Here is an 11,664-nt window from a genome sequence, read left to right as displayed (position 1 = left end):
AAATCGGCGCGCACTGTATCTGTGCGTGAGGGCGCGTCAGTGGTCAGATCGACAAGCGGTTTGCACTAACTGATTCATCTCGGCAAGGGCTTCGATTTGATATCTTGATCGTTTTCTGGGTCCTAATGGTTTGGGAGAACGGTCTCTTCGAAGTTCCGAGGCAGATTCTTTTTCATTTAGGGTTTTAGGGTTTTAGCGATTTGGTTTTAGGCTCAGGGTGTTAGAGGCTATCGTGCTGATAACGTGTTGTAAACTTAAGAATTTAGAACTGTAAGTTTCTGTATATTATTAATGAATAAGTGTTCTCTTTATATAGGGTTACAAGAGAGATAAATGAAAATACAATAATAGGAAAGATTACAAATCATAAACATAAACGAATTAGAAAATAGGCAAGTTGTAGCCACCTCTCTCTCCTCTCCAAGTCTCGCGTCCGCCTCTCTCTCTCTAGGGTTGGGCCGTCTCTCTCTCTAAGTGTAGGGGCCAGCTATGGACCGGGCCGGTTATGGACATCCACCAATTGATTTATAACAGATTTGACACTTTTTTTTTTTACACTTTTCGGCTAAGAACCGTTTCTTATATCTCTTATTTAAGAACCGGTTTTTAGCTTTTCTTATTTAAAAGCTAAGAAACGGTTTTTGACCGAAGCTAAGAACCTCATCGTAAAAACCCGGATTAATCATGGTCTAAAGGCTGATATAAAATAGTCTAAATGCGAGTCAATGGCTACGGTCAAGAACACATCAATTACTGAAATGTTCACTGCCATTACAATATGTAAGTTCATAAAATGTAATCTTTTTATATAATTTTAAATTACAATACTTAGTGACATTTTGAAACCAATCAGTTTTTATATACAAATATTGAAAGATGTAATCAATAACACGAAAACAACATCGCAATCATCACATAATCAAATCTTTCGAATTCAATTTTAGTAACGTCATTTCATTTAAAACATTAATTAAATAAGAAAAAGAAGCATTTCAGTTTTGTTCTTTAAGTTTTGAAGAAGACGTTGCTAATATTGCAAAAAAAATTTTGAAATTTTCATAAACCTTTTCTTAACACGAAGCTTAACATTGGTTGCCTTTTGTTAACGTTTGGTTGAAGTAGATCCCCTCAACCAAGTGGTCTTGGCCTAGTGGTAAAGGGCTCACAGCTGTGAGTACCGCCCTAAGTTCGATTCTCCTTGGTCATCCGGGGCGTCTTAAGTGGTAAGAAAACGCGGATCCTGCGGGCCTCATAGTGATTAGTCCTTGGGCCTAGAAATCCTTTGGGATTACACTACGGTTATCAAAAAAAAAAAAAAAAAAAAAAAAAAAAAAAAAAAGTAGATCCCCTCTGGTATCACTCTTTCTTTGGGTTCTTTTCTATGCAACCAAAGCAAAGCTCTCGAAACCTCGTTAAATATCATCTTTGGGGTATATATTATTTTCTTAATTTGTTTATACAATTGAAGACATATGATATGAATTTTCATCAGCAAAGCTTTTGTTCAAGATTTTGATATATGGTCAACGTTAGCTAAAATTTCTTATCAAAGAAAAAATAGTTGATGTCCTCCTCTACTTCTTCTTCATCTCTGATCCATTATTATTATTATTTTGTTCTTTTTGTACAAGAGCTCGAGGCATTAAGGACTACTTGATAACATTATTGAAAAAATGGAAGGAGAATCCTTTGGTTTGATCGTTGGGATCTCACTTGGTTTGGTGATCGGTGTGCTGTTAGCTATGGCAGCATTCTTATGCTTTAGGTACCATAGCCAGAAACCTCAGATTCTCAACAGTGTTTCAAGCAGAAGTGCTACGCTTCAAATCAGAGAGAATGGACCTGATGCTTGCAACATCATGTCGGATTCGACTCTTGGTCCAGACTCACCTATGAAATCATCAAGCAACGGGAGGTCTGTTTGGCTTGCTGGGTTTAGCAAGAGGAGCAATGTGATCTCTGCTTCTGGCATTTTGGAATATTCTTACAGGTTTGGCTAAGAGTTCCTTTACAAGTTTATTGTCTCTTAACCAATGAGGATTAGAAGGGAAATGCTGGGGATCTATATAACGTTTTAGAGTGTTTAATTACGGATATGATACTTGAATTCTTGGCATTATATCTCGTTTTTGCACATATGTTCTTTTGTGGGTGGTTGAGTCAGGGATTTGCAGAAAGCAACATGCAATTTCACGAATTTGATAGGCCAAGGAGCATTTGGACCTGTCTACAAAGCTCAAATGTCCACCGGTGAGACTGTTGCTGTCAAAGTTCTTGCCACTGATTCTAAACAGGGCCAAAAAGAGTTCCACACAGAGGTAAAACACACATATCTCTGAAAATGTTCTTGATGATTCTGTATGACACTCAAATCCAAAGAATAAGTTTGATTAACATGAATAATCAGTAGCCATTAGGAATGATTGAGCAAGCCCATACTTACACTTTATTAAATCTCTGTTAACCCAGAATTTGTTATTTATAAGACAGGCTGTTCCTAAACTCGCTCACTCAAATTTTTTTTGTGTTTCAGGTTATGTTATTGGGGAGGTTACATCACCGTAACCTAGTGAACTTGGTCGGCTATTGCGCAGAGAAAGGACAACACATGCTTATATATGTCTACATGAGTAAGGGAAGCTTAGCTTCTCGCTTGTACAGTAAGCAACAACTTTATTCATCATAATATATCAATCTGCTTGTCAGTAAATTAATGTAGAACTATTTGCTATAGAAATGTAGTCACACACCTATATTATCTAACATGGTTTGGAATTCACCAATTTGATGAACTTTCATACACATCTGGATTCACTAAAATGTTTTCTTGATACAGGCAATAAATATGAACCGCTGAGCTGGGATTTGAGAGTATATATTGCTTTAGATGTGGCACGCGGTCTAGAGTATCTTCATGATGGGGTAAGCTAAATTACTGAAAACCATCCACCATCTATTACGAAAACACAACTTTATAAAGCAATGTTGTATTCAAAAAATTTCTAGGCTGTTCCTTGTGTAATCCACAGAGATATCAAATCTTCCAACATTTTGTTGGATCAGTCAATGAGAGCTCGGGTATATATCTTCTCCATCCCACTTATACCTTATTACCTCAAATTTTCTAATGTTAATTGTCTTTAAAATTTAGGTTGCTGACTTTGGCCTGTCTAGAGAAGAAATGGTAAACAAACATGCAGCTAACATCAGAGGAACTTTTGGTTACCTTGATCCAGAGTATATCTCCACAAAAACATTCACCAAGAAAAGTGATGTTTATGGTTTTGGGGTTTTGCTTTTTGAGCTTATAGCTGCAAGAAACCCTCAACAAGGTCTTATGGAATATGTTGAACTGGTAAAAAAGACACCAACACGATCCTCAACTCCACATTTGTCTCTTTGAAGAATTACATTTTTTAAGACAACTTTTTTGTTTTAGGCGGCGATGAATGCAGAGGAAAAGGTTGGTTGGGAAGAAATTGTGGATTCGAGATTAGATGGGAGATTTGATTTGCAAGAAGTGAATGAAGTTGCGGTTTTTGCATATAAATGCGTCTCTCGTGCACCGAGAAAACGTCCCAACATGAGGGATGTTGTGCAGGTTTTGACACGTGTTGTCAAGGTGAGACATTCAAGAAAACGTCAGAAGAAGTCTTCCTTGCTTCCACCTACGGTGGAGTCAAGTGTTGAGCAGACTGGAGATAGATCGGGTCTGTCGGAAAATCATAGGAGAGATAATTTCATGGACAGTACACTTGAAGACTAGTGTCTAGTGATGCATTGTTGTTTGTTTAAACAAAAAGAAAAATTTATTTATAATTGTAATATATTACCTTTGTAATTGGCTTTTATATATTTTGGGAGGGTGGGTTTTAGGATGATTTATAGACGTATTGTTAGGAGGATGTTGATGGTAACTGAAAATAGTGGATGGAAAAATTATTTTGTGTTAATTTTTGGGGGTTTGTTGTAAAAGAAGTTTAGCATTTAGATAATGGAGACCATTGTAAGTAGGGCCTGGAACGGATCGGTTATCCGGGCAATTTTAAGATATCCGGATCCGGATCCTTATCCGGCGGATCCATAATTTTACTATCCTTATCCGGATCCGGGATTCGCGGATATCCGGGTGTCGGATATCCTTCTAAATATTATAATATCCGGCGGATATCCAGATCCGGATTTGGATCCTTAAAATAAATAAAAAATAATATTAATATATATAAAATATTAACAATAATTTAAAAATAAAAATATATATAATATTTTTAATTATTTCTATGTATAATATTATAAAATTTACATAAAATTCATATATACTATTATAAAAATGAAAATATATTAAATAAAATTAGTTTTTATATATAGATATTACTATTTTTGAAATATTTATTAATAAAATTTACGGATCCGGATATCCGGACTAAAAAATCAAGATATCCGGATCCGGATTCGGCTTTGACGGATCCAACATTTTACTATCCGGATCCGGATTCGGCCTCTCCGGATATCCGGATTTTCGGATCGGATCCGGTGGATCACAGATCGAATCCGGATCTCGGATAAAAATTCCAGGCCTAATTGTGAGTCGTAACTGGTGAACTAATATAGAATTAATGTAGTTAAATAAAATAGAATAATAGTAGTGGAATACCGAATACATCAAAAATGAAATAGATTTATTCTATTTATTCATGAACAAATTGCTATAAAATCGTTTTCTTTGCATTTTATTTATTTATTTTTATTGAATGAGTATTTCATTCCATTCATAATAAAAGGTAAAAAATATACAGAGTAAATGGTTTAAAAATGTAAAATTAATGGATCAACCGTTCCACATCATTTCATTCTAAAAATTATAATCTAGTTGCAATGAGCACAATTATTTGAAATGTTTGGTTATGGATACATTTTAATCCAATTTTTTTGGTTCTTCCAAATAAAACCCATATATGTAATATAAGGGGTGCACTATCATTAATAAAACATAAAAGGTAGAGAGGAATGATCGAACCCGGGTTAATAGGTGCACACAACCTCACTTTTCCATCAGTTCCTACAGATTTACTTTGTTTTCTTTTACGACATTTAATCTATATATAATTATTACGGGTGCACATGCCCCCATAGAGTGCAACCTGGCTTCGTCCCTGTGTAATATTGTCTTGGAGAAATAAAACACTTGAGGAACCAAAAATTCTGCAACTTATAAATATTTGAACGAGGAGTAAAAAACCAAAAACAAAAACAAAATCTTAGAAATACCGAACCTAACTATGTACGACAGGCTTGGAAATGTGTTAAGCACCCTAGATTGGAAGTCTACTAAAAATTTAATTTATCCTGGTCAAGTGACAAGGATATCTAATTTTCATTGCAAATAACTGGATCTATATGGTACCGTTGGACAGACTCCAATGGATTAGTCGGTTAGGGTTCGGTCCGCCAAATTATCAAAAAAAAAAAAAAAAAATTAAAATACAGAACTACTATATATGTTTGGGGGTATTACACGAAAGCCCAAACATTAGCCTAAACCCAGAAAGAAAACCCACCCGCGAAGTTAATCATGGTACTAAAACGGTGTCGTTTACAAGTAAAGAGATAATCGTTATCCTCGTCTTATCGCCTTGAGACGAACAGAGATATGAAGTGTTAGCAAGCGGGAGTTACTTGCAGAGTCTGAAATAAAATGGCGACCATGATGACTTCTCTTCAGAGCTCGTTTACATCTCTTTCGATATCCTCCAACTCCTCCTTCCTCGGCCAGCGTCTCCTTTCCCCGATTTCCCTCTCCGCCGCTTCTCCGGTAACTCCAGTTTTCGAAATTCTCGTTCTAATCAAAGACATTGCCACGTTTAGCTCGAGCATGTAGCCCTGTAACGGGTTTGATATCTTTCATTGGACCTGTGGATTAGGTTCATTTTTTTCTTCTCTAAAACAAGTAAAAATTGAAACTTTGTTATGTGTTTCTGCGCTATAAATGGAGTGGAGAATGTGAATTGTCTCTTGTCTTTTTTTTGTGTTAGTACTGAACTGAGATGAAGTTATGAGCTTTTGATATTTTCTCAGTAGAATTCTGTTTATCTCTCTACTTGGCTTCGCGATGCATCTTAGCTTGTAAGTTCTAACTATTGATTGATTGGTTGGTGAACCTTTTCGAATCTAATGAATGCTAGTGATATTTAGCACCTGGTTATGTACATTTGGTTGCTCGAACGAACTTATATTGATTGAGTCAGAAGAATGGTTTAGCGTTTTTAATGCTTTCACGTCCTGCAGTTGGAGGGGGTTCCTTAATTACTCTGCTTTTCTTTTGGAACTCATTGCAGGTCAAGCCCACCGGAAACCCATGTCTTGTTTTTGCTAAGGTTAGTAACCCAGATCCGTTTCCTCGTAATACTTTTTGGTCCATTCTGCATTTGCCGGTTAATATAGTAGCTTTGTATCATAACAAACGAGGTGTCAACTGTCAACCTTTCTGGATATGAAAGTTTTTATTTTTATGCATATGAGGAGAGTGTTGAGTTTCATCTCTTGACTCCTAAGGGCATTAACAGGATTAATGTTCGTTATGTTGTGTTTTTTTTTTTTCCTTTCTTCAGCTTAAGCGTTGGGAACGGAAGAAATGCAAACCAAACAGTCTTCCAATTCTGCACAAAATGCATGTCAAGTTTGGTGATACTGTCAAAGTTATATCTGGACGAGACAAGGGCAAAATTGGAGAAGTCACTAAGATCTTTACCCACAACAGCACCATTGTCATCAAAGATGTCAACCTCAAGACCAAACACATGAAGAGCCGTGAAGAGGGTGAGCCTGGCCAAATTCTCAAGGTCAGTCAGTCCATGAGACATACATGATGACTCTCTTAAAATAATTTGCAAAACAGAAACCACATCGTGTAGCTCCCTTCACTTTGCCTTTGGCAGTGATGATGATTGATGATTGAGGATTGTGCTAAAATGCATTATGTTTTCCAGATTGAAGCACCGATTCACAGCTCAAATGTGATGCTGTATTCGAAAGAAAAGGAGGTGGTTAGCCGGGTGGGTCACAAGGTCCTCGAGGATGGACAGAAGGTGAGGTATCTGATCAAAACTGGGGAACTTATAGACACCGTTGAGAAGTGGAAGCAACTTAAGGAGGCCAAGGATAAAGAAACATCCCAAGTTGCAGCTGCCTCAGCATCTTAGCATCTCTCCCTTATTTCTTCTTCATTGCACTTTTGATTTGTAGACTAATGGACCTATGTATTTGATGGATATATTGAATCCCTTTTAAGTTAAAAAGTGTAAAAATCGTACCAGATAAAACACTTTCTTCACTTACAAAGCTTAAAGCTACGAAATATGTTTCTAACAATCAACGTTTTACAGGGAACAAAGAATCTACAAACGGTTTCATATGGCTAAACCATGGTCTTCAAGCCTTAATCAGCTCGCTTTTAGCTTTTGTATATTTCACATACTTAGGGGATTACTAATGCGTTCTCGTCATTATATAAAAGATCCGAAAATGACGACATAGATTGTTGTCGAGTGGAGATAATTAAATTACAAGGTATGTATGTACAGAATACAATTTTCTGAGACGTCATGTGGTATGATCCCACCGTTACTTCGGCGGTTGATATAGATACACTGTCCATTTCAGGCCTCGTCATTTCTCATTCGTTCTCAAATATACATTTATTATGTGTCAGTTCAAAAAAGAAAAATGAACATACAGTGTATGTATACACATACGTAATCAAATATCGAAATAGCCACATTTTGAGATATCCATGATTCATTTTCACTAGACTATGCTCACTCTTAAACAAATTTTGCTTTGTCCACAAACAACTTTTAAGTACAAAATGTATATCACAAATATTTTTGCAGAGCCCTGAAATAATATATCTGAAAAATCAAATGTACATTTGTTTTCAAAATTCGAAATTTCAAGATTTGAAACTTTGATTATTATTGGGCTCGCATATTCCAATTTTTCTTTTCTCGGCGGATATATATTGATGAGAGGGTGGCTTTTGCAGATAGAACTAATAAAAGCTCCAAATAAATGTTTGCATGGGATAGGATTTTGTCGACACCTTTGACGTAAGCTTTGTCTCGCTGACATTATGAAAACTATCGAGTAATATAGTATGGACCATTTTATTCGTTTTAACAAAATGTCTAATTATCATTAATGTTAGTTTTGTTTTTATATGCCATGTTTTCTTATATAAATATCCATTTTGTATGTAATCTAGGACTATACGGGGATGGTTCCAAACAAATTTGAAGCTAAAAAATGCCAAATTGTGTTTTAGGTCGTCTGAGTACTATATATGATTATGTTCTATTTTCATATCTTATTTACTATTGAAATATATATATGATAAGAAATTAAAACAATATCAGAATACTTTAAACAACATAAATCCATATTGAACAATGAACATGATTCAACCAAACAAGCAAACATTCGTGTTCCAAATCTTTGAAAAGGTTTCTCGTCGACCAACGTTTTACTGAATGAAAAGTTGGCATTTATCGTAGCACTTTTACCAACAGGCCACCCGTGAAACTAAATTCTCACTCTTGACACACTTCACAATCTCTCTCTTGACCACTGGTTTTTACATCAGTATAATACGCTAAAATACAAATTTATCTAACATAATATGAACAAAAATACTTCTTTTTTGTCTCTCTAGGTAAGAATAATTAAGAACTCATACATAAACTAGCCAAAAAATTTTTAAAAAAAAAACTCAAATTCCAAATTCACCTTGAAAACAAATTCGGAACAAGATGATAGAAATTATAAACAAACAATAAGAACATTTTGATCTCTTTGCCAAAACAAAAATGCTAAATATTTTTTAAGACTTGCAGATAACCACAAAGCAAGGAAGCAAAGCTCTAGGATTAAGCAAATAAAGCTCCTCCACATTTGTATACAACCCAACTTTTCCAGCCAAAGAATCAAACCCACTCATCATCAACCCATTTATCTCCTCCACATTCTCCACCGGCCTATGAACTCTCCCGGCTATAACCCTACACACAATCAACACCTTCCTCACCGTCCTCTCCCCATCTCCCTCCTCCACCAAAATCGACTCAAACGCTCTCCCACTCGTCGAAGCCGTGAAAACCCCAACCCCGTTATTCTTCTCCCGCTTAGCCGAGAACCCGTTCCGTATGATCCGGCAGACGCAGCATTTCTCCGCCGTGCAGAGGCTCGTCGACCCGTTTATCCCCAAACCGCAAGCGACGGTGGTGCCGTGGAACCTGAGGAGCTCGTTGCCGTCGGCGAGACATCTCGGATGCTTCTTCTGGAGCTTGCTCGCTCTGATCTTCACCGTCTCTCTGTACTCCTCGAACCGAGCTAGTGTCTTCTGCATGTTGTGTACTTTTAGGACGCGGTCTATTCTCCCGCATTGGTTCTCTGACTTTAACCAGCTCGTTCTACAGATTATCTCCACTATCTTCCTCGACGAGTCGCCTTCTACGAGCTCCGTCACTGTAATATTATGATCAAAGTTTATAACATTTTTTTTTATTAAATCAAAGTTTAGAACTTTATAATCTAATTTTGCGAAAATCTTCATAAAGTTGAAAACTTTATACTATTATATATATTATAAATATGCGCCAAAATCTTCGTAAAGTTGAAAACTTTATATTATATTCATTAATTATATAATCCCAATGGTTAAAGTTTCGAGTTTACCGGCGTGTTTAGAGAGATGATGAGCTTCTGCAGCTTCGAGTTTGCTGAACTGTTCACCACATTTATGGCAAGAAACAGAGTATTTGCCTCCGTTGACAACGGCGGAGTCTCTGTTCATCTCCAAAGAAACTCTCCTCTTTGTGTGAAACCCTTCTCCTATTCCGTCTCTCTCCGACGAAGCAAAGGAGCCCTTTTTCGCCGCCGTCGACGAAGCTTGGCTCCGGTGAGAAGCAGAATGGTTCAGATGATGCATCGGCGTTCCCGGCCTCAACATCCCCACAAAAGTCGTCGACCGTCCGTTTCCTCCTCCGCCGCCGCCGGATTCCGTTGCTCCGGCGGGGGAAGCCATGTCTCCGACGCCGGTGATTTTGAGCTCGCAGGTGGAGTTGCTGAGGATGACTTCGTGAGTTATGGGGTTGAGGAACTCGTTGCTTCCGATGGAGCGAGGACTGCTTATCGGCGGTTTCTCGAAGTGGCGTTTGCTTCCGTGGATCACGTCTTTGAGATTCGCTATCGATCTCGAGCATCCGGATAAACCGCCGCCGCATCCGGCGGAGGGTAGGGGGGAGTTGACGGTGGTGATGCGCTTGGTGGAGATTGTGGTGAGGTGTTTTGTGGATTTGGGGACGTGGACGTCGGATGGTTCGGATTTGCAGTGGAGAGATTTCTTGAGAGAGAACCAAACAGTAGGGATGTTCTTCTTCTTGTTCTTGTCTTTCTGAAGCTTCTTCGTCTTCTTAGTTTGGCTTCTTGTGTTTGAATCGTCCATTGTGGTTGTAACCTTCCTTTCTCTCTCTCTCTCTATCTTGTTCTGAGATTTTTGGTTTTGTATTTTTTGGAAGTGATATTTTAATTTAATAGAAAAATAAGGAAGAAGATGCAAAACAGGCAAGTAAATATGTTTTCTTCGTTTTTTATGAAGATACTACAGTTGTTTTTATTAAATGAGAGTCTTTATTACTTAAGTCAATTAAATGAGAGTAATAAAAACAATAAAATGTAATAGGTAAGAATAAAATTTTGTTTGACAAAAAAAAAAGAATAAAATTTTGTATTTATTTTGTTAGTAGGCATGTATGTCCTACGTCCATATGAATCTAAAAGAGGTCTATAATGTCTCAACTCACCTATGTAAATAAATATATAACACGAGATAATGTTTCCTTCATTTACCATTTTATAAATCTATGAATAAAAAAGACATCTCTTCTCACTATGTGGATAACGATCGTGAAATAGTATTTTACTAGGTAATAATGCATAGAATATGATATTTTATAAAATATTGTTAAATAAATAATTTTAAAAGAATAATAAAGATATTTAAATTTTTAATCAAGTTCAAATTGTAAAAGTATTTAAATTTTTATCAATTCAAAATGATATGAATATTAAAATTAAAATAGTTATATGGTATATAATTACTTGAATGATATTTAATATATATATATATATAATATTTTTATTAATTGATATTAACATATTCATAATTTTTATAATCATTTTTCTTATAACAAAAATTCAAAGTATTATACATGCATTAAAAATATAAATTTTATTATATGGGTAATATGAATGTTTAATTTATTTTTATAATAGAAAACTAAACAAAAAGATAGATGATATACAAATTGTTATCAAATTTATTGTTCAGTATTATTGTTGACAGAAAAAAATTATTCAGTATTATTAATTATCATATTTGTAAATTACATTAAATAATCATGTAATTTTTATTACGAAAAGAAAAAAAAGTTATTTGTGAACATTTAATTAATGATTTTTTCGCTATATTATTTACAATGAAAGCTATGTAATATTTGTAATAATTGAAATCATTTTTAATATAAATTATGAAAAAGTTGTAGTGTTAACACTTAAACAGTGTAGTTAATGTTACTGCATAAAAATGTTTTTCAGTTATTTTAGGGATAC

General features: G+C 35.7%; 3 protein-coding genes across 4 annotated transcripts; 2 read left to right on the top strand and 1 right to left on the bottom strand.

Annotated features, from left to right (window-relative positions):
• Positions 1–1,393: 1,393 nt before the first annotated feature.
• LOC106325860 (probable leucine-rich repeat receptor-like serine/threonine-protein kinase At5g15730) lies at positions 1,394–3,928 on the top strand. Of its 2 annotated transcripts, XM_013763912.1 has the most exons (8): positions 1,394–1,430; positions 1,632–1,990; positions 2,165–2,318; positions 2,534–2,660; positions 2,837–2,922; positions 3,007–3,078; positions 3,152–3,355; positions 3,440–3,928. In XM_013763912.1, exons 2-8 carry the CDS (start codon positions 1,674–1,676, stop codon positions 3,764–3,766), a joined length of 1,287 nt encoding a protein of 428 aa, XP_013619366.1. In that variant the 5' UTR covers positions 1,394–1,430; positions 1,632–1,673; the 3' UTR covers positions 3,767–3,928. The 2 variants fall into 2 exon arrangements, with proteins under 2 accessions (XP_013619366.1, XP_013619365.1); XM_013763911.1 differs by having other exon boundaries at positions 1,400–1,990.
• A 1,673-nt stretch (positions 3,929–5,601) lies between these two features.
• On the top strand, positions 5,602–7,354 carry LOC106322783 (50S ribosomal protein L24, chloroplastic-like). The gene is made up of 4 exons (XM_013760919.1): positions 5,602–5,812; positions 6,336–6,374; positions 6,609–6,839; positions 6,987–7,354. The coding sequence occupies exons 1-4, from the start codon at positions 5,696–5,698 to the stop codon at positions 7,197–7,199; spliced, it is 600 nt and encodes a 199-aa protein (XP_013616373.1). The 5' UTR covers positions 5,602–5,695; the 3' UTR covers positions 7,200–7,354.
• A 1,321-nt stretch (positions 7,355–8,675) lies between these two features.
• On the bottom strand, positions 8,676–10,593 carry LOC106321940. Its single transcript, XM_013760151.1, has 2 exons — positions 9,730–10,593; positions 8,676–9,519 (listed from the first exon to the last, which is right to left on the bottom strand). Exons 1-2 carry the CDS (start codon positions 10,496–10,498, stop codon positions 8,876–8,878), a joined length of 1,413 nt encoding a protein of 470 aa, XP_013615605.1. The 5' UTR covers positions 10,499–10,593; the 3' UTR covers positions 8,676–8,875.
• Between the last annotated feature and the right edge of the window lie 1,071 nt (positions 10,594–11,664).

This window comes from Brassica oleracea, chromosome C2, assembly GCF_000695525.1.
Source record: "Brassica oleracea var. oleracea cultivar TO1000 chromosome C2, BOL, whole genome shotgun sequence".
Taxonomy (NCBI): Eukaryota; Viridiplantae; Streptophyta; class Magnoliopsida; order Brassicales; family Brassicaceae; genus Brassica; species Brassica oleracea.
The sequence above is the reverse complement of the archived record's forward strand: the minus strand, read 5'-3'. Positions and strand labels throughout refer to the sequence as shown.

Bases quoted from the DNA above. Each gene is read 5' to 3' on its own strand.
- LOC106325860 (XM_013763912.1), top strand. From the start codon at position 1,674: ATGGAAGGAGAATCCTTTGGTTTGATCGTTGGGATCTCACTTGGTTTG. The intron at 2,661-2,836 runs GTAAGCAACAAC...TTCTTGATACAG, and splicing joins CTTAGCTTCTCGCTTGTACA to GCAATAAATATGAACCGCTG. The intron at 3,356-3,439 runs GTAAAAAAGACA...TTTTTGTTTTAG, and splicing joins TTATGGAATATGTTGAACTG to GCGGCGATGAATGCAGAGGA.
- LOC106322783 (XM_013760919.1), top strand. From the start codon at position 5,696: ATGGCGACCATGATGACTTCTCTTCAGAGCTCGTTTACATCTCTTTCG. The intron at 5,813-6,335 runs GTAACTCCAGTT...AACTCATTGCAG, and splicing joins CCCTCTCCGCCGCTTCTCCG to GTCAAGCCCACCGGAAACCC. The intron at 6,840-6,986 runs GTCAGTCAGTCC...TATGTTTTCCAG, and splicing joins AGCCTGGCCAAATTCTCAAG to ATTGAAGCACCGATTCACAG.
- LOC106321940 (XM_013760151.1), bottom strand. From the start codon at position 10,498: ATGGACGATTCAAACACAAGAAGCCAAACTAAGAAGACGAAGAAGCTT. The intron at 9,520-9,729 runs GTAAACTCGAAA...ATAATATTACAG, and splicing joins TCATCTCTCTAAACACGCCG to TGACGGAGCTCGTAGAAGGC.